The following is a 22,920-nucleotide window of genomic DNA, read 5'->3' on the forward strand; positions in this document are numbered from 1 at the left end:
GTTCTGTGCTTAAGGACATTATTGCTGTGTTGTGGAATATACCACGGTCTTCATGTATCATTAGCTCAAAGTAAACAGAATCTGGTACAATAAAGCTTCACAGCACCATTGAGAAACAGGCTGTGTGGCCAACATGTCCATTATAAGATATAGGAGTAGAATTAAGCCGTTTGGCCCATTGAGTGCTCTGCCATTTCATCATGACTGATCCACTTTTCCTCTCAGCCTCAATCTCCTACCTTCTGCCCATATCCCTTCATGCCCCTGACCAATCAAGAAACTAACAGCCTCCTTAAATATACATTAATGCTTGGCCTCCACAGCCACCTGTGGCAAGCAATTCCACAGATTCACCACTCTCTGGCTAAAGAAATTCCTCCTCATCTCCGTTCTAAAAGGACACCCATCTATTCTGAGGCTGTGTCCTCTGGTCTTACACTCTCCCACCATAGGAAACATCCTCTCCACATCCACTTTATCAAGGCTTTTCACCATTCGATAGATATCAATGAGGTCACCCTTCATTCTTCTGAACACTAGTGAATACAGGCCCAAAGGCATCAGACACTCTTGATATGACAAGCCATTCAATCCTGAAATAATTTTTGTGAACCTCCTTTGAACCCTCTCCAGCACGCCTTGTCTAAGTTAAGAGGCCCAAACTTGCTCGCTATACTCCCAAGTGAGGCCTCATCATTGCTTTATAAAGTTTCAACATTGTATCCTTGCTTTTATATTTTAGTCCTCTTGAAATGAATGCTAACATTGCATTTGCCTTCCTCACCACAGACTCAACCTGCAAATTAACCTTTAGGGAATCCTGCACAAGGATTTCCAAGTCCCATTGTGTCTCAGCTTTTTCGTATTTTCTCTCTGTTTAGAAAATAATCAACCCTTTGATTTCTTCTACCAAAGTGTATTATCATACACTTCCTGATACTGTATTATATCTGCTACTTTGTTGCTTACTTTATTACTTTTTTTAGTTGCCTTCTGTTGGTATTTGAAAGCTTTCCAATCCTCTAACCTCCCACCTAATTTTGCTCTGTCATATGCCCTCGCTTTGGCTTTTATGTTAGCTTTGGTTACTCTTGTTAGCCATGGTTGTTTCATCTTTCCTTTAGAATACTTCTTCCTCTTTGGGATGTATATATCTTGTGCCTTCCGAATTGGTTCCAGAAATTCCAGCCATTGCTGTTCTGCTATCATCCCTGCTAATGTTCTTTTCCAATCAATTCTGGCCAACTCTTCTCTCGTGCCTCTGTAATTCACTTTACTCCACTGTAATTCTGATACACCTGACTTCAGCTTCTCCTCAGATTTCAGGGTAGATTTGATCATATTATGATCATTTTCCCTAAGGGTTCTTTTAATTTAAGCTCTGTAATCAATTCTGGTTCATTGCACAACATCCAATCTGGAATAGGTGGAACTCCAATAAGCGCAACCACAAGCTGCTCTAAAAAGCCATCATGTAGGCATTCCCCCTCCTGTAATCCAGCACCAACCTGATTTTCCCAATCTATCTGCATGTTGATGTTCCCCATGACTATTGTAACTTTGCCTTGCTAGCTCCCATTGTAATTTGTAGGCATCATCCTTCCTGGTGTTTGGGGGTCTGTGTACAACTCTCATCAGGGTCTTTTGAGCCTTGTAGTTCCTTTTGATCTATCCACAATGATTCAACACCTTTCAACCCTCTGTCACCTCTCTCTTATGATTTGATTTCATTTTTTACCAACAGAGCCATGCCGCCCACTGTTTTCCTGCCTGTCCTTTCGATACTCTGTGTATCCTTGGCCTACAACAGCATACCTGCCAATCTGCAACTGTGCTATCCTGCCACATTCCACAACCACATCCTTCCCGTAGTGTGGTGAAAAGATCTGTACGCATTACTCCACAAATGCAGCCTAACCAGTGTTGTAAAAAGCTGCAACATAACATTCTATGATTACAATCCTTGAATTTCAAGTACGTAGTATCATAAGCAGGTCACTTAACTCCTCCAACTTGTCCTATAGCAGATCATACCTACAGCTTCATTAATCACTCACACCTTGACAGCTTTACCTGTGCCAGATATTAAAAGGGTGTCTCCTACTGCACTAAATAGAGATTTGCTTGAGTCCATGTCTGCTGCCTCAGCTGGGAGAAGATTTTTGACTACTATATCCAGTCTTGTTTCTTTCAGTGCACTTTCACATTGGAGTCTCTGAAGATCTCAGCCTCCAGCTTCATGCCCCCTCAACTCACTAATTGAACAAAAATTACTATCAGGCATCATTTACTTCCAGTTGAAGATTCTTAATTAGAACTTGGAAAAAGAAACAGGTTAAGGTTAAGCTGCAGAGAGGATGGGGGAGAGATGGATAGGACTAAGAATATATAGGGTGAGACCAAGTTGCTGTGATGATAAGTTAATGAGGAACATTGGAATGAACACACATTCTTACTCTTGCTCACATTCACACTCATGCTTGCACTCGGACGCACACAAATGTGTAAAAGTTGTGACATGCCCTACAGACGATAAATGCTGGCTTTGTTCATGATATCTACCTTCCTGGAATTATTTCACAGTTCTTACGGCAGCTGAGGGTTGATAGGACTATATTGGAACTGGTGCCATTGACAGAGTATGCTTCCAGAAGTAAATATTATGCCTTTGTGTTATTTAATGACAAAGAGCTCTTGTCTGCTTCAATTTACTGCTATTGTCTGTTTCTTCCACACTAGATTTCTTTAATTGTTTTGCAGGCTTCAAATACAATGAAAGCCTCATCTTTGAACTCTGCTCAGTCGAATGCTAGCAGCAATACTGCAGTATCCGTTGTCAACTCCAATGAGTCACCGGCCAGCCGACAGGCTGCGGCCAAGCTTGCTCTCCGCAAGCAGCTGGAGAAAACGTTGCTGGAAATTCCACCGCCCAAACCTCCAGCCCCAGAGCTGAACTTCTTACCAAGCGCTGCTAATAATGAGTTTATCTACCTGGTCGGTCTTGAAGAAGTGGTGCACAACCTCCTGGAAACACAAGGTAATGTCATGGCTTAGGGAGGAACATTCAAGATTGTTTAATGTTATTTTCAGTACACAAGTGTAAAGGAGAACAAAATAATTGTTACTTTGGATCTGGTACAGCACAAAAAAAACAAAATAAGATAAAGAACACAATAGTAATAAAAAATAGTAGGTATAAATACGTAAGATAGCTTCTGTACATAGATTGATTGTACATAAAGTGGCTCTGACAGGAAATGATAAAATAGTGGTGATTGGGGGTGTGATGGGGTGGGTTAGTGGGTGGAGGTGTTGATCAGCCTTACAGCTGTTTTTGAGTCTGGTGGTCCTGATGTGGATGCTGCATAGCCTCCTCTGATGGGAAGAGCCAGGTTTTGTAGGCCCACGAAAGAGTTATCAAGTTAGTCTGTTGCTCTCTATTACCGCATTCTCTCTGTCTCTGCATCCCCAAGCTCCCTTTGCTTTTCCACTCTGCTCACTTCAAAATCTGCTCCAAATGAAATTCTGGTACATGTCAAGTACCGAGGCTCTACAACAGATAGTCAAAGCTGCCCAATGCATCACTGGCACCAGCCTACCCACCTTCAAGGACATGTATACAGAAAGGTGCTGGAAGTGGGGCCGTAACATCATGAAGGATCCCACCCAGCCTGCTCATGGACTGTTTGTCCCACTCCCATCAGAGAGGAGGCTATGCAGCATCCATGCCAGGACCACCAGACTCAAAGACAGTTACTTTCCCCAAGCAGATTAACATCCACTAACACACCCCCAATCATCACTACTTTACCATTTCCTGTCAAATCACCTTATGTACAGACACTCCTGTACCTCGCCTCACTTTATGAACATACAATCAATCTATGTATATGTGTTATCTTACATATTTGTATTGTATTTATTATTGTGGTCCTTATCTTTTTGTGTTTTTTTTTGTAGTGCATCAAATCCAGAGTAACAATAATTTTGTTCGCTATTACGCTTGTATACTGGAAATGGCATTAAACAATCTTGAAGAAGCTGAAACACTTGATCCTCTGCTTCTCTGCAGCATTCCAGGGTATCAATGTTCAAAATAAATTTATTATCAAAGTTCACATACACCACCATATATAATCCTGAGATTCATTTTCTTGTGGGCATTCAAAGTAAATACACAGAAACACAATAGGATTAATTAAACACACGCAGCAATGACAGACAAACAATGTGCAAAAGACGACAAACTGCAAATACACAAGAAAAGGAAAACTAATAATAATAAATAAGCAATAAATACATGAGATGAATAATCCTTGAAAGTGAGTCTATTGGTTGTGAGAAAACTTCATTGTTGGGATGACTGAAATTATCCCCTCTGGTTCAAGACCCTGATGGTTGTGGGGTAATTACTGTTCCTGAACCTGGTGGTGTGGGTCCTGAGTCTTCTTCCCGATGGCAGCAGTGAGAAGAGAGCATGGCCTGGGTGGTGGGGGTTCTTGACGCTTTCCTGCAACAGCGCTCTGTGTGTCACTTGAGCTGCACATAGGGATGCTTCTGTCATCACAGGAAAAGTACTGCAGTTAATGGCACTGCCCTGTTGGAGCACTGCGGGTGAAGCAGTGCTGTGGACCTCTGCTCCGTGGCCTTGCTTTGAAGTGGTGTGGGTCACAAGTGGTAGAACCTAAGGGTCTGCCCCAGGTCACTGCTGAAGGTGGAATGTCTCAGGTATTCAGGGAAATCTTAGAAGTGGTTAATGCAGACCAGACAAATAATTCATGAAAGCGTTATTTAAAATGCATTATTCTTCTGTTTATTAATTTAAAACATGTTTAACTGTTTAAAAAAATGGGATGAAGACCATAAGGCACACACAAAATGTTGGAGCTACTCAGCAGTCCAGGCAGCATCTGTGGAAAAGGGTACAGTCAACATTTTGGGCTAAGACTTCTCTCCATAACCCTTGATGATCTTACTACTCAAGAACTGTCAACTTCTGCTTTAAATATACCCAATGATTTGGCCTCCACAGCTATCTGTGACAGTGAATTCCACAGATTCACAGCCCTCTTGGATTGTGAGAGACGATATAACATGTATGGAGCAGAATGTGAGTCCATGTAGGTAGAGATTAAGAATAGGAAAGGGGAAAAAAATCACTGGTGAGAGTTGTCTATAGACCACCTAATAAAAATATTGCAATGGCAGAGGCGGTTAACCAAGAAATAACTGAGGCTTGTAAGAACGGAACGGCAGTTGGCATGGGGGATTTTAACTTCCACATAGATTGGGTGAATCAGGTTGGTCAAGGAAGTCTTGAGGAGGACTTCATAGAATGCATCCATGATGGCTTTCTTGAGCAGCATGTTAGTGAACCTATAAGGGAAAATACTATCTTGGATCTAGTCCTGTGCAATAAAACAGGTAAGATTAACGATCTTGTAGTCAGGGATCCTCTTGGAAAGAGTGATCATAGTATGATTGAATTTCACAAACAGATGGAAGATGAAATAGTTAGATCTAAAACTAGTGTATTATGCTTGAACAAGGGAGACTACAAAATGGTTGAGGGAGGAGTTGGCTAATGTGGATTGGAAGCACAGGCTATTTGGTAGGACAGTTGAGGAACAGTGGGATACTTTCAAAGAGATTTTTCACAGTGCTTAACAAAAGTATATTCCAGTCAAAAGTAAGGACAGTAAGTGTGGAGAGAGCCAGCCTTGGATAACTAAGGAAATAAAAGATAGTATCAAATTAAAAGCTCATGTGTACAAAGTCGCATAGAGTAGTGGGAGACTGGAGGATTGGGTAAACTTTAAAAAGCAATGAAGAACAACTAAACAAGAAATAAGGAAAGGGAAGGTAGAGTATGAAAGTAAATTAGCACAAAATATAAAAACAGATAGCAAAAGTTTTTATAAATATATAAGGTGGAAGAAGGTGGCTAAAGTCAACATAGGTCCCTTGGAAGATGAGAAGGAGAAATTAATATTGGGTGATAAGGAAATGTCTGAGGCATTGAACGACTATTTTGTGTTGGTCTTCATGGTGGACACGTCTAATATGCCAAAGAAGGATGTTATGGACGAAATGGGAGGTGAGAACCTTGATGAAATCACTGTCACTAAAGAGATAGTGATGAGCAAACTAGAGGGCCTGAAGGCAGATAAGTCCCCTGGTGCTGAGGGAATTGGCGGAGGTTATAGTAGATGCGTTGGTAATCATTTACCAAAGCTCTCTGGACCTTGGGCAGATCCCAGCAGATTGGAAGACAGCAAATGTCATGCCACTTTTTTTTAAATGGATGTAGGCAAAAGACGGGCATCTATAGGTCAGTTAGCTTAACATCTGTAGTTGGGAAAATGCTTGAAGCTGTCATTAAGGAAGAAGTAGTGAAACATTTAGAAAGGAGTGGTTCCATTAGACAGATGCAGCATGGATTCAGAAAGGACAGGTCCTGTTTGACAAACTTCCTGGAGTTCTTTGAGGACATAATGAGTGCAGTGGATAGAGGGGAATAGGTGGATGACATATACTTGGATATCCAGAAGGCGTTTCATAAGGTGCCACACAAGAGACTTATAAGTAAGATATGGATGCATGGAGTTGGAGGAAATGTATTGGCATGGATAGTGGATTGGTTAACTAATAGAAGGTAGAGAGTTAGTATAAATGGGTGTTCTCCAGTTGGCATTCAGTGGTGAGTAGGGTGCCGCAGGAGTTGGTGCTATTTACCATTTACATTGATAATTTGGAAGAGGGGACTGAGTGTAGCGTAGCAAAATTTGCTGATGACACGAAACAGAGTGGAAAAGCAAATTGTACAGAGGATATGGAGAGTTTGCAGAGGGATATAGATAGGTTAAGTGAGTGGGCCAAGGTCTGGTAGATGGAATACAACGTTGGTAAATGTGAGATCATCCACTTTGGAAGTACTAATAGAAGAGCAGGTTATTATTTAAATGGTGAAAGATTGCAGCATGCTGTTATGCAGAGGGACTTGGGAATGCTTGTTCATGAATCACAAATAGTTGGCTTGCAGGTACAACAGGTTATTAGGAAAGCAAACAGAATGTTGGCCTTCATTGCTAGAGGGATTGAATTCAAGAGCAAGGAGGTCATGCTGCAACTGTACAGGGTACTGGTGAGGCTGCACCTGGAGTACTGTGTGCAGTTCTGGTCTCCATACTTGAGGAAGTTTATACTGGAGACAGTGCAGAGGAGGTTCACGGTTGATTCCAGAGATAAAGGGATTAACCTATGAGGAGAGATTGAGTCGTCTGGGACTATACTCTCTGGAATTCAGAAGAATGAGAGGGGATCTTATAGAAACATACAAAATTTTGAAAGAGGTAGATAAGATAGAAGTAGGAAAGTTATTTCCATTGGTAGGTGAGACTAGAACTAGGGGACATTGCCTCAAGATCCAGGGGAGAAGATTTAGGACGGAGATGAGGAGAATTTGTTTTTCCCAGAGAGTGATGAATCTGTGGAATTTTCTGCCCAGGGAAGCAGTTGAGGCTTCTTCACTAAATATATTTAAGATACAGTTTGACAGATTTTTACATAGTAAGGGAATTAAGGGTTATGGGGAAAGGGCAGGTAGATGGAGCTGAGTTTATGGACAGATCAGCCATGATCTTATTGAATGGTGGGGCAGGCTCGTTGGGCCGGATGGCCTACTCCTGCTCCTATTTCTTGTGTTCTTATGTAAAGGAGTTCCTCCTCGTCTCTGTTCTGAAGGCTCTGCCCCTGATCAAGAACTTGAAAACAAGACATTAGTTGAACAGATGTAACAGATCACTGTAAAAATTTACCTAACTTTGAATGTTTTGGCTTTGAGATCAGCTTGTTACAATCACATTATTGTTACATACAGACAGGCTGCTAGACTTTGACATCATACCCAGATTTTATGAGCTGACGTGTTCCCAGCAGGGTCTTTGTATTTCCTCCTCAGTACATTTCAGTTCTGGAGTGAATACTTCACTTCCCAGGTGATCTTGATTTCCACCGAGCTTCAAACATCAGTGCTGTAAGTTCAAAGGTTCAAAAAGTTCAAAAATAAATTTATTATCGAAGTACATATACCATATAAAACCTTGAGTTGGAGGACATGGATGTAACCATTTTATTTACTCTAATCCTTGAATGTAAGTTGTAAATATCAAAGACTGTCCTTGCTAAACCATGTTTCTGTAAAGCTTCATGCCCGGTACATAACCATTGTACTGAGACAGAGGGGTGAGTGAGGAAGGATGGGGTATACTGGATTCACTTTGTGTTTATCTACCCACAGGTAAAGCCTCAGCACAGGCGATGGTTCAAGAACCATACGCCTGTTCTCAATGTAAAACTGACTTTACCTGTCGTTGGAGGCAAGGGAAGACTGGGACGATCATGTGTGAGCAATGTGTGACGTCCAACCAGAAGAAGGCATTGAAAGCTGAACATACTAACCGTCTGAAAGCAGCATTTGTGAAGGCTCTTCAGCAAGAACAGGTGAGCTGCTGAAAGGTACAAACACACCTGGGTTTGTTCAAGACATCCTGCAGGTGTTGACAATCTTGAGCAACACACACAAAATGTTGGAGGAAATTGGCAGGTCAGAATTCAAAGTAAATTTATTATCAAAGTAGATATATAATCAACATATACCACCCTGAGAATCATTTTCTTGTGGGCATTCACAGTAAATAGGAAAGTTCTTAAAGTGGAATAAATGAGCAATAAATATTGAGAACATGAGATACAAAGTCCTTGAAATCTAGTCCATTGGTTGTTGGAACTGTTCAGTGAAAGGGGTGAGTGAAGTTATCCCCACAGGTTCAAGAGCCTGATGGTTAAGGGGTAATAACTATTCTGAACCTCATGCTGAGAATCCTGATACTCCTGTACATTCTTCCTGATGGGAGCAGTGAGAAGACAGCATGGCCTTGAATGGTGGAGTTCCTTGATGATGGATGCTAAACAGAAACAGACCCTTCTATCGAAGGGAATAACCAGTCGACCTTTTGGGCTAAGACCTTTCATCAGGACAGACCCATCATCAGACTTGTTCCTTTACCTCCCTTATCTTATGAAGCATCTTTCCTGTTACTGTGTGCTGAACAGTTCTGTCATACAACAAGATGGCTGTTGACTTCACAATCTACTCCAATACGATCTTGCACCTTATCTGCAGTGCACGCTCTCATAATCATAGAACAGTACAGCACAGAAACATGTCCTTCAGCCCATCTAGTCTGTGTTGAACCATTAATCTGCAAAGATCCATCAACCTGCTCCTGAACCATAGTCCTCCATTCCCCTCCCATCCATTTACCAATCCAAATTTAAATTAGATTAGATTATGAGGACACTCAGTCCTCATTTATTGTCATTTAGAAATTCATTCATTAAGAAATGATACAATGTTCCTCCAGAGTGATATCACAAAAAAAAGGGACAATCCAAAGACTAACACTGACAAGACCACATAATTATAACATATAGTTACAGCAGTGCAAAGCAATACCATAATTTGATAAAGAGCAGACCATGGGCACGGTAAAGAAGTCTCAAAAGTTCCGATCGGTTCCCGATAGTCCCCGATAGCAGGCGGCAGAAGGGAGAAACTCCCTGCCATAAACCTCCAGGCTCCGACAACTGTCAATGCGTTGGAAGCACCCGACCACAGCTGACTCTGAGTCCGTCCGAAAACTTAGAGCCTCCGACCAGCCCTCTGACACCAAGCACCATCTCTGCTGAGCGCTTCAACCCCACCCAGGCCGCCGAGCGACAAGCAAAGCCGAGGACTCGGGGCCTTCTCCGGAGATTCTGGATCACACAGTAGCAGCAGCAGCGAAAAAGGCATTTCAGAAGTTTCTCCAGGTGTTCCTCTGTTCTCTCACGTCTATCACCATCAAATCAGGGTTGTGCACGGCACCCTACTTGACAGATTACAGATATCATTCACCGGAGTGGCTGCTGCACACCGCCATCTTCTCCTCCTCCTTGTCTTAAATATTGAAATCGGCCCCTCATCCACCAGTTGCACTGTCAGCTTGTTCCACATTCTTACCACCATCTCTGAGTGAAGAAGTTCCCCCTCATGTTCCTCTTAACCCTATCATCTTTCACCATTAACCCATGACCTCTAACCTGAAACGTCGACTGTACCTCTTCCTAGAGATTCTGCCTGGCCTGCTGCGTTCACCAGCAACTTTGATGTGTGTTACCTCTAACAGACTGACTCTTTATTAGATATGATGACAGGTCTCTGACCTGAAATGTTGGCTCTGTTTCTCTTCCCATACACAACGGCCTGACGTGCTGTAAGTGTTTCCCGCATTTTCTGTTTTTAGTTTAGATTTCTGTAGGGAGGAGAGAGGATTAGTGGGGATATGCTCCCACTACCTTTCAAATGCTCCCAACGGAGTCTGCCTCAAATATTTCTGATAACAGAGGTCCAGTTCCTGGCCTTCATGTGTGGCTTAGCTATTAAGCCCAGCAGAACCATTTCTACTGAAAGGAGAAGGGACATGACATTAAGTGCCTTAATGCCAGACACTTCAAGCAGATGCGGCTCATCAGCTGTGATTAGCAACTCATCCAAAGAGAAGGGAAACTGATCTCAGATCCCTGCTGCCTTGCAGCTATACCCACTCATTGGGGAAGGCTTCAGGACTAATTTCCAAGGAAAAATCCAGAGGTGGGGTCCCTAAGGCAATCATCATTGAGTTCAACCCTGACGGACAGCTCCTGCGACATTGCTGGTGCCAAACTGTATCAGTCTGCCGTTTCTTTGGATTTATCAGCTATGTGGAGAGGGGAACCTGCTGTATGGGCAAAAGCTTGCTCTCCATATAATCCTGCCCTGGTGTGTTAATCACATAGATAGCTAGGACACAACATCCATGGTCGACCCCGATCAACGGAGGGTCTCATTTAGATTTCCACTGTCTATGGTTTTTCTTGATTTTCACATATTTTAACTTTCCTTGTTACAACCTCTGACCTGAGCCACATGTTAGTGAGCACTTTCTCTTTCTGTGGAGGAAAAGAATAGAAGTTTTTGCAGAAATGAACTCAGCTCACAAAGAGCGAAATCTTCAGTCTGGAGAACTATTAGCAGAGTAGGAAGGAGAGATTGTTCCACAACATTGAGACTAGTAACATGCCTGTAACTTTAGCTGAAAGGTGTGTAGAAAGGACAGACAATGTGTTTTACTTTGCAGGAGATTGAACAACGGCTACTTCAGCAGACACCTTCCACTGTACAAAGCAAGCAGGACTCTACAGCACAGCACCATTCGTTGAAACAGGTATGGAAGGCAAGTAGTATTTATAAATTAACCTTTGAAACCACTGACTGAATCATCACGAGTCACACCACCGTCTCCTCTTGCTTCTCTGACCATTCTGTTTGGCTTGATGAACCAGCCCAGATCCACATCTTGTCTGGGTTGAAACTAAGGTGAATCAGGGACTCATCAATGTCATCCCCCTCTCCTGAGAAGCACATTGGAAAGTTCCGGTCACAGGGATAACATGTAAATTCCTTAGAGGCAACAGAAGGAATTGAACCCGTTGTGCAAACCGCTACACTACTGTACCCCCTTAGGGTATTACAATTCCCCATAACGTCCATTAAATCCATTGATCTTTAACATACTCAGAACATAGAACATAGAATAGTACAGCACAGTACAGGCCCTTCGGCCCACAATGTTGTGCCGACCCTCAAACCCTGCCTCCCATATAAGCCCCCACCAGCCTCTGGACCTCCGTCTTACTAAGAGATTTAACTTGCTCACCCCCAAAATCTCTCATGTAAACCCCTGAATACTTGCCCTTTTGAAAATATGACCACTAGTTCTAAGCACCCAGGCCAGGAAAACATCATCCCTGCATCCAGCTTTTCTACACAAGGCGTTTGGACATTCCGGAGACCCATTTAGTGGAGGGAGCAGAGCAAATAAAAGTACAGAAGGGACGAATGGGACATCCATCGTTGGAATTGGGCCAACGGTGGGAGTGGGAGCACCAGGCTTTGACTCAAGGCTGAGGGTAAAGGAAACAGGCTGGAAGGGTTAGTTTTTCCTTTTGTTATTACTGATTTGGTGATGGTTGCAAATCATACAGTGCAGGCAGGGTGGCAGATATGGCAGTGGAATGCTCCTCCTGTAGGATGTGGGAATTCATGGAACCTGATGGTCTCCCTGATGACGACACCTGTGGGAAGTGCAGCCAGCTTCAGCTCCTGAAAGAAAGCAGTAAGGAGCTGGAGCTGAATGCACAACGGATCATCCGGGAGGCAGAGCAATTGATAGATAAGACTTTTGAGCAGGTAGTTACACCCAGAGTGCAGAATTCGGAGAGTAGATGGGTGAACACTGAGAGAGGTAAAGGGAGAAAGAAGCCATTGCAGGGTTCCTGTGGGCTTTCCCCTCAGTAACAGGTATGCCCCTTTGGATACTGCTGAGGGGGATGACCTACCTGGGCAAGGCAGCAGCAGCCAGACCAATAACACTGTGGTTGGCTCTGAGCCTCAGAAGGGTGGGGTGAAGTCAGGTGGAGCAACAGTCATAGGGGACTCGTAGTTAGGAGGACAGATAGGAGATTCTATGGCAGCAAAAGTGACACCAGGATAGTGTGTTGCCTCCAGGTGCTAGGGTCCGGGATGTCTGAGTGGTTGCAGAATATTCTTGAAGGGGAGGGTGAGCAGCCAGAGGTTGTGGTACATGTTGGTGCCAATGACATGGGCAGGTAGAGGTGCTGCGCTGTAAGTTTAGGGAGTTAGGAAGGGGGCTGAAGGGCAGGACCTCCAAGGTGGTCATCTCCAGATTACTCCCAGTGCCACGAGCTAGAGATGGTCAGAACAGGAAGATGGTGCAGACAAATGAGTGGCTGAGGAGATGGTGCAGGAGGCAGGGATTCAAGTTCTTGGATCATTAGGACCTTTTCTGGGGAAGGGATGACCTGTACAAGTGGGACACGGTGCACCTGAACTGGAGGGGAACCAATATCCTGGGAGGGATGTTTGCTGATGCTATTGGGTTTAAACTAGATTTGCAGGTGGGTTGGAAGCGAAGTGAAGAGGCAGTGGATGGGGCAGTTGGTGCACAAGATGAAACAGTTTGTGAGGAAGAATAAGCAGATGATAGAGCAAAGATGCACTCAGCCAAATGGTTTGAGATGTGTCTATTTTAATGCAAGGAGAATCGTAAATAAGGCAGATGAACTTACGTGGGACTATGATGTTGTGGCCATTACAGAGACTCAGATGTCTCGGGCAAGAATGGCTGCTGAGTGTGCCAGGTTTTCGATATTTCAAAAAGGACAGGGAGGGAGGCAAAAGAGGTGGGGGAGCAGCATTGCTAATCAGGGATAGTATCATGGCTGCAGAAAAGGAGGAAGTCATGGAGGGATTGTTACTGACTGATTGTGGGTGGAAGGAAAGGGGCAATAACTCTGGGTGTTTTTTTTTGTAGACCCCCCCCCCATAGTATCAGGGACATTGAGGAGCAGATAGGGAGGCAAATTCTGGAACAGTGCAATAATAATACGATTGTTTTGATGGGTGATTTTCACTTTCCTAATATTGACTGGCAGCTCTTTAGAGTAAGGGGTTTAGATGGGGTGGAGTTTGTTTGGTGTGTTCACGAAGGTTTCCTGACGCAATATGTAGATAAGTCAACTAGAGGAGAGGTTGTTCTTGATCTGGTATTGGGAAATGAACCTGGTCAGGTGTCAGATCTCTCGGTGAGAGAGCATTTTGGAGGTAGTGATCACAACTCTATCTCCTTTACCATAGTGCTGGAGAGGGATGGGAGCAAACAATTTGGGAAAACGTTTAATTGGCGTAGGGAGAAATAATGATGCCATTAGGCAGGAACTTGAGAACATAAATTGGGCGCAGATGTTCTCGGAAATGCATGGCAGAAATGTGGCAAATGTTCAGGGAATATTTGCATGGCATTCTGCATAGGTATGTTCCATTGAGGCAGGGAAAGGATGTTAGGGTAAAAGAACTGTGGTGTACAAAGGATGTCGAAAATCTAGATAAGAAGAAAAGAAAAACTTATGAAAGGTTAAACTAGATACTGTTAGAGCTCTAGAAAATTACAGGAGTGCCAGGAAGGAGCTCAAGAATGAATTAAGAGAGCTAGAAGGAAAACATTGAGGAGGGGATACTTTCCATCCCCATACAGGCAATTTTAGCTGATAACAACCTACAAAGTTACATAAATACTATTGATAACCCATGGGTGAAATGGACTCTTAAAATATGGAAAACTATTATAAAAGAATATAAACTAGAGAGAGACATTGCAATTCTTAAATGGTGTACATATGACTTGGATTTTACGCCGAACAAACTGGATGCTGGATTTAAGGACTGGACAGCTAAAGGAATAACAGCTATTTGCAATATAATGAAAGAAGGAACACTGTTCAGTTTTGAAATGCTCAAAGAAACACTCATTAGAAAAACAAGACTTTTATCAATATCTACAGATGCGAAAGTATGTTAATAGGACGGTTAAAAATGTAACCAAGGCAAGTACATGTTTGATAGAGCTATTTAGAACAGCATGTAATTCAGACAACAGTAGTAGAATAATCTCAAGTGTGTATAAGTGTTTGTCAAATCTTAAAACACATTTGACTTCATACATTAAACAAAATGGGAGAAGGAAGGAGGGATAATAATATCTGAGGAAGAATGGACAATAATATGGAGGTATCAATGGAAGTGTACCAGTTCACAGAAACGGAGGGAGTTCGGGTGGAAAAACTTGCTAAGATATTTTATTACACCCTCTCAGAAATCCCATTATGATAGTAACCTCCCTGTTTGCTGGAGAAATTGTGGAAATCAAAGTGCAAACCATCATCATATTTTCTGGGAATGCCCCGTTATCAAAGACTATTGGAGTGGGATACACAATGCCCTACAAGACATCTTTAAATGTGAGATACCCTTAGAAAGTAAGACCATATATTTTGGGTATATACCTCAAGAATGGTTGAAAAGAGATAAATATTTAATGAATATACTGCTGGTGGTTGGTAAAAAGACCCTTACCAGGAAATAGTTGTCACAGGAGAGCCCAACTTTAAATGTGTGGATGGAAATTACAATGGACATTTACAAAATGGAGACGATAACAGCATCTGTTAATTATCAGTTGGAACAAATTGATTCATGCTGGGAAAAACGGTTTAACTACATAACACCTCATGGGCCTGATTTTTATTCTCACAAGTCAATGAATATGTTCTAAAAAAAAAAGATCACTCCCTACTTTGTACATAGTTTTCTTCTTTCGATTGTTTTTTCTTTCCTCTTCTTTCTATAAGTGTATACCTCAGATAAATATTATGTGGAGATTTGTGACAAATATGATATATATGTACAGTATCTGAAATACATCTTATGGAAATGTTTGATATTCAATAAAAAAAAAATTACAAAAAAAAAGAGAGCTAGAAGGGGCCATGAGAAAACCTTGGTGAGCAGGAATAAGGAATACCCCAAGGTATTCTACAAGTATGTGAAGAGCAAGAGCATGAATCGTGACCATAGGACCAATCAGGTGCAATAGTGGAAACGTGCATGGAGCTGGAGGAGGTACTTAATTAATACTTTGCTTCAGTATTCGCCAGTGAAAAGGACCTTGGCAATTGTGGGGATGACTTGCAGCTTGAGTGTATAGACATAAAGAGGATGTGCTGGAGTTTTTGAAAGGTATTAAGTTAGGTAAGTCACCGGGACTGGATGAGATGCACCCTGGGCTGCTGTGGGAAGCAAGGGAGGAGATTGCTGTAAACACAAAATAATCTGCAGATGCTGGGGTCAAAGCAACACTCACAACTCGCTGGAAGAACTCAGTAGGTCGGGCAGCATCCATGGAAAAGATCGGTCAACGTGAAGAGCAACACCTCATATACCGTCTAGGTAGTCTCCAGCCCCTTGGTATGAACATAGAATTCTCCAACTTCCAGTAATTCCCTCCCCCTCCCTTCCACTATCCCTATGTCACTCTGCCTACCTCCTCCCTCATTGTTCCCCCTCCTACTACCCATTATGTTTTCCCCTATTCCTTCTTCACCTTTCCTGCCTATCACCTCCCTGCCTCCCCTCCCCCACCCCTTTATCTTTCCCCTTACTGGTTTTTCACCTGGAACCTACCAGCCTTCTCCTTCCCACCCTCCCCCCACCTTCTTTATAGGGCCTCTGCCCCATCCCTCTACAGTCCTGACGAAGGGTTCTGGCCCAAAAGGTCAACCGATCTTTTCCACGGATGCTGTCCGACCTGCTGAGTTCCTCCGGCGTGTTGTGAGGAGATTGCTGAGCCTCTGGTAATGATCTTTGCATCATCAATAGGGACAGGAGAAGTACCAGAGGATTGAAAGACTGCAAATGTTGGCCCCTTGCTTGAGAAAGGGAGTAGAGATAACCAAGAAATTATTGCCAGTGAGTCTCACACCTGAATAATCTTGAGAGGCAGGATTTATGAGCATTTGGAGTGACATGTTCTGATTAGGGATGGTCAGCATGGCTTTGTCAAGGCCAGTTTGTGCCTTACGAGCTTGATTGAACACATTGATAAAGGTGGGGCAGTGGATGTAGTGTATATGGATTTCAGTAAGGTATTTGATAAGGTTCCCCATGCAAGGCTCCTTCAGAAAGTAAGGAGGCATGAGATCTAAGGGGACCTTGCTTTGTTCATCCAGAGTTGGTGTGCCACAGAAGGCAAAGGGTGGTTGTAGATGGTTCGTATTCTGTATGGAGGATGGTGACCAGTGGTGTTCCGCAGGGATCTGTTCTGGGACCCCTTCTCTTTGAGATTTTTATAAATGGTCTGATGAGGAAGTGGACGGATGGGTTAGTAAGTTTGCTGATGACATAAAAGTTGGGGATATTGTGGATAGACAGGAGGGTTGTCAGAGGTTACAGTGGGACAGCAATAGGATGCAGAACTGGGCTGAGAGGTGATAGATGGAGTTCAACCCAGGTAAGTGCAAGATGGTTCATTTTGGTAGGTCAAGTTTGAAGACAGAATATAATACTGGTAAGACTCTTGGCAGTGTGGAGGATCAGAAAGATCTTGGGAGTGTGTGTCCCTGGGACACTCAAAGCTGCTGCGCAACTGGGCAGTGTTGTTAAGAAAGCGTGTAGTGTGTTGGCCTTCATCAGCCATGGGATTGAGTTCAAGAGCCGTGAAGTAATGTTACAGCTATATAAGACCCAACTTGGAGTACTGTGTTCAGTTCTGGTCACCTTACTACAGGAAGGATGTGGGTGCTATAGAGTGCAAAGGAGATCTACAAAGATGTTGCCTGGATTGGAGAGCATGCCTTATGAGAATAGGTTGAGTGAACTTGGCTTTTTCTTCTTGGAGTGACAGAGGATGAGAAGTGACCAGACAGGGCTTTTCCCAGGGCTGAAATGGCTAACACGAGGCACATAGTTTTAAGGTGCTTGGAAGTAGGTACAAGAGAGATGCCAGAGGCAAGTTTTTCACACAGGGAGTGGTGGGCGCGTGGAATGCTTTGCCAGCGACAGTGGTAGAGGTGAATACAATAGAGTATTTTAAGAGACTCTTAGGTATATGGAGCTTAGAAAATAGAGGGCGACGCACTAGGGAAATTCTAGGCAGTTTCTAGAGTAGGTTACACAGTTGGCACAATATTGTGGGCCAAAGGATTTGTGATGTTCTGTAGATCAGGGGTCCCCAACCTTCTTTGCACCACGGACTGGCCAATCGGGGGTGGGGGGGGGTGTTCAAGTAGGGTTAAACTCACCTCAACATGTCTTTTACAGTTAGGGTTGCCAACTTTCTCACTCCCAAATAAGGGACAAAAGTAGCAGTCAAATCCCGGGACACTTTACCCCAGGAAAGACTACCATGACCATGAAGCCTTGCATGAACACCTGTGTGCGCATATATGCCGATTTTTTTTCTTCCCACAAATTGGTTTTGCCTTCATCTTCCCAACTATACTGTACATACATTATTTCTACTTTATGTAGGCTGTGTATTTATCATATCATTCCTGCTTTTGCTATATGTTAGTGTTATTTATTTTCGGTTTTATGTGTTATTTGGTATGATTTGGTAGGTTATTTTTTGGGTCTGGGAACGCTCAAAAATTTTTCCCATATAAATTAGTGGTAATTGCTTCTTCGCTTTACGCCATTTCGGCATGAAAGGTTTCATAGGAACGCTCTACCTTAGCGGGGGAAATACGGGACAAGGGCGGTCCCGTATGGGACAAACCAATTTAACCCAATATACGGGATATCCCGGCAAATACGGGACAGTTGGCAACCCTATGTTCAAGTTCAACAGTGCGTGACAGGAAATGAGGAAAGGTGCAGCTGACTCATATCGTTTCCTCGCGGCCCGGCAGCACATGCTTTGCGGCCCGATAACAGTCCGCGGCCCGGTGGTTGGGGACTGCTGCTGTAGATTTCTATGTTCCATGGCAGTGAGTTGCAAGAAAACTATTTAGTTTGCAAGTTTCTATAAGATGATCCAGAGTCATCTGTGCATATGTCAACAAGTGCACTTGAAAAATAAATATACAGAAAATTACTCTATTTTTCAGTTAAATTTGGTAACATTGAGATTTTATTCCATAAAATGGATCATTTGTTCAAAGTAAAATTATTATCAAAGTAGATGTCACCATACACTATTTTGGGATTCATTTTCTGGCAGACATACACAGTAAATCCAAGAAACAATGGAATAAATGAAACACTGGACCCAACAGACAGACAGACAACCAATGTGTAAAAGACTGTACAATACAAAATAATAATAATAATAATAAATAAATAAGCAATAAATGACGAGATCATGAAATGAGCCCTTGAAAATGAGTCCATACATTGAGGGAACAGTACAGTGATGGGGTGAATGAAGTTATCCCCTCTTGTTCAAGAGCCTGATGGTTGAGGGATAATAACTGTTCCTGAACCTGGTGGTGTGAGTCCTGAGGCTCCTGTACCTCCCTGATGGCAGCAGCAAGAAAAGATGGTGGAAGCCCTTGATAATGGTTGCTGCTTTCCTGCAATATTGCTCTATGTAGATGTGCTCAGTGGTGGGGAAGGCTTTACCTGTGATGGATTGGGCCACGTCCACTATTTTTTGTAGGATTTTCCATTCACGGGCATTGGTGTTTCCATTCTAGGTCGTGATACAACCTCTCAATATACTCTCTACCACACATCTATAGAAGTTTGTTGAAGTTTTAGAAGTCTTGCCAAATCTTCACAACCTCCTAAGGAAGTAGAGGCAGCGTCATGGTTTCTGCGTAATTTAACTTGTGTGCTGGGCCCAGGACAGGTTCTTCAAAATGATAACACCGAGAGATTTAAAGCTGCTGTGTCTCCCCACCTCTGATCCCCCATGAGGACTGGCTCTGCTCCTGAAGTCAATAACCAGCTCCTTGATTTGCATTATCTGAGCTGCTGTAATAAGGAGGCAGTCAAAGTTCAAAGTACATATATTATCAAAGTATGTATGCTTTATTTGACCTTGAGATTCATCTCCTTACAGGCAATCACAAAACAAAGAACCCAATAGAACCCATATAAAAAAAAACATCAAACAGTTAATGTGCAAAAAAATGTAAACAATAAAAGTAAGCAAATAACTGAATTTCACGAAAGTGAGTCACAGCCATGAAGCCAGTCATCAGCGCAGAGATGAGTAAACATGGCGGGGCAGCGGGCTGAGTTGGCCCACCCCCTTCCCTCCACCTGTCACTCTGACCTTTTCACTTAAATTTTCAAACCTTGGGTCATTCCTTGCTCTCAGACCCATGCCCTGCCTCAACACAATCCTGGGCCCTGCCTCCTTATCTTGGCCCACACCTGACCTTTCCAATTTAAATCAGTCAAACCTCAGGTTTTTCCCTGCTCTCAGACCCATGCTCTGCCTCACAGTGTTCCAGTTAGTGTCTCACGGAGTAACACTGTATTCAAATTCTCCTGTGCTAAAGGCCAGCATTCCCACAGTTGGGCACACTTTGTAAAGTGTATTAATTCTTTAAAGGTTGACCCCATTGTTTGCTTACTGCCAAGCTGTTTATTAACACACCACAATTTAACAATACCCCAGTTGTTTACTTATTTATTTAGCAATACAGCGCAGAGCGGGCCTTTCCATGCCTTTGAGCCATGCTGTTACCAACCCACCAGCTTAACCCTTGCCTAATCATGGGACAATTTAAAATAACCTGCCAACTGGTACGTCTTTGGATTGTGGGAGGAAATTGGAGCACCCAGAGGAAACCCACACATACCACGCGGAGGACGTACAAACCCCTTACAAAGGACACCAGAACTGAACTCTAAACTCTGCCACCCCGAGCTCTAATAGCATTGCGCTAACCCGTTCGTTAACATGGCACCCATCTTTAAGCTTTGTATTGCATAGGTTTAAACTTTCAATCGCAGTATATAAAAAAATAATACTGTTTCTAAGATCCCATACTCCCAGATTATTAACTATCTTTACTTACTGGGAAATGGTAAATCTAAAATAGCCTGATTGCTTGATGGGATTGGGAACGGCCAAACCAACTCCTATCTCGGACATTGCTGATCAGCGATTTGCTAAGTAATGCCACGACTGTTTACGGGGACTGTTTAGCAGTTAGTGTAACAATTTACACTGCCATAATCAAGGTTCATTTCCTGCCACTGCCCGTAAAGAGTTTGTACGTTTTGTAAATTCTCCTCGTAACTGCATGTGTTCCCCCCGGGTGCTCTGCTTTCTACCCACATTCCAAAGGCGTACAGGTTAGGGATTGTTGCGTGAATGAAATCGCTGGAGATAATTACTGGTAGATACAAAACAGCTTCTTTATTCGACAAAATAAGGTACAGCAGACATCGTGTGGAGACGTTTTCGGTGGAAATGTCAGCTGGCCCAACGTGGGGCTTGATATTTATGTGCTAAACACAAAGGAAAATTCCATATTTACAAAGTATAGACAATGCCTTATTTTGAAACTACATACAAACTTCACACCACCTGATTCACATCCATCCCACAGACGCCAGCATTGTCTGTGGACTGGGATTCACAGCTTTTAGGAATGCATTGTTCCAATTTATATCCACAATACATTTTCAAGGAACAGAAGACTGCTAGCTAAAGCCATTTGCTAAATGGAAGTGACCTAAACCAAAAATCACTCTCTTAACAGGGATAATAAGTTATAGGCGTGCTATATTGGCTTTGGAAGCATGGTGGCACCTGCAGGCTACCCCTGGCACATCCTCGTACCACTGTAATCCAAGGTTCCCTCAGAAGTCTGCAAAGAGGCACAAAACTTGTTGCTTCATGGACATTTTATTAAGCATTGATAGAACAAATAGAAATTGAAACAAACAATGATAGAGGTCTACTAAGTGGCGGGAGAGACAAAAAGCTAAAATACTAAGATTAAGAAGGCACTGCCTTGTGGTGCATATCTCTTATATCCATAGGTCAGGAAAGTTCCCTTCAAATTTGTAGATAAGAGTCCACCAATGATAAAGCACTTATTCAAATAATGCAGTAGCAAGGGAAGCTTCCAGAATCATACTTTGTATAACCACTATGGGAATACACTAAAGAACTGCATCTAAAAACTGTGAGCACTAGGAAGCATACTGGGCAGTTTCTTGTGTGTGTATGTGTAGATATATATAAAAGAACTAAAAATACAAGCAGATAATTATTTGTTAAACTGCAAAGAAAATAACAAAGTCTAAGAATTAAACCGTTGGATCCAACAACGCAAATGATATATTTCACTGTATGTTTCAATGTTTCGATGTACAAAGTGACAATTAAAACTATTCTTTAACTTTCTCAGGCTGTTGAAGTAATTGTGATATTGGTCTGGTGACTGGGGCTTGTCATGATAAACACAGGAGAGCATTAGTTTCTATTCAACCTGAACTATACATCATTCATACTTGGGTTGCTGTTCTACCCTAGAAACCATTTCTGTTGAACATGGATATGTTCAGATATGAACATAGAACAGTAATATGTTTTAAGTAATGTGTATGTTAAAGGTTTCATTTTCACACACTGTGACTAATGTTGCAGGGATCCAGCCAGTTGTCTCGAGGACCTCAGAGCACCACAGCCCGTGGGGTGCTGCACACGTTCAGCCAGTCATCTCAGCTGCAGAACGTCTCTCTTGTCAACAGGCAAAGCAAACATGCTGAAAGAACTGGTGCTAAAGGCAGTGTCACTACCTGGAGGAAGCAGGTCCCCAACACAGGTAGGCAAATAACTACTCTGTACGTAAGATAAGATAAAATTTTATTTATCCTGAAGGAGTTTGCTCAGTCAGAAGTATATACTTTAAAATACAAAATATAAGCATTGAAGTATGAAAAAGAATACAAAATGTGCAATATAAAGTAATAGTGCAAAATACAGATGTCCAATGAAACCATATATACTTAAGGAGGAGGAGTTGTAGAATCGTATAGCCACAGGGAGAAAGGATCTCCTGTGGCTTTCAGTGCTGCACCTTGGTGGAATCAGTCTGTTGCTAAGGGTGCTCCTCTGTTTGTCCCATACATCATGGAGGGGGTGAGAGGGATTATTCATAATGCTTCATAACTTCTGCAGCATCCTCCTTTCAATCACAACCACCGGGGAATCCAGTTTCACCCCCAGAACAGAACCAGCCTTCCTGACGAGCTTATTGATCATCTTGGTGCCAGCTGCTGTCACCCTGCTGCCCCAGCAGACTACAGCGTAATAGAATGCTGCCCACCACCGAGTGGTAGGGCATCTGCAGCATAGCACTGCTGACATTGAATGACCAGAGCCTCCCTTCTTCTACACAGTCCCTGCACTTTTAGTCCAGTCTAGTTTATTGTCCAGGTGAGTTCCCAGGTACTTG

General features: G+C 42.8%; 1 protein-coding gene across 10 annotated transcripts in view; it reads left to right on the top strand.

Moving 5' to 3' along the window:
• gatad2ab (GATA zinc finger domain containing 2Ab) overlaps positions 1 to 22,920 on the top strand; it is a 212,835-nt gene that overhangs the window by 184,520 nt on the left and 5,395 nt on the right. For 6 of the 10 annotated variants that reach the window (XM_063032321.1, XM_063032315.1, XM_063032313.1 and 3 more), the window contains 4 exons: positions 2,761 to 3,037; positions 8,300 to 8,502; positions 11,220 to 11,315; positions 22,110 to 22,287. In XM_063032321.1, the coding sequence (XP_062888391.1) occupies positions 2,761 to 3,037; positions 8,300 to 8,502; positions 11,220 to 11,315; positions 22,110 to 22,287 (754 nt within the window). The remainder of the gene's footprint in view (positions 1 to 2,760; positions 3,038 to 8,299; positions 8,503 to 11,219; positions 11,316 to 22,109; positions 22,288 to 22,920) is intronic. The other 4 variants (XM_063032316.1, XM_063032314.1, XM_063032320.1 and 1 more) reach the window with 1 other exon arrangement.

Source organism: Mobula hypostoma, chromosome 24, assembly GCF_963921235.1.
Source record: "Mobula hypostoma chromosome 24, sMobHyp1.1, whole genome shotgun sequence".
In the NCBI taxonomy this organism is placed as follows: domain Eukaryota; kingdom Metazoa; phylum Chordata; class Chondrichthyes; order Myliobatiformes; family Myliobatidae; genus Mobula; species Mobula hypostoma.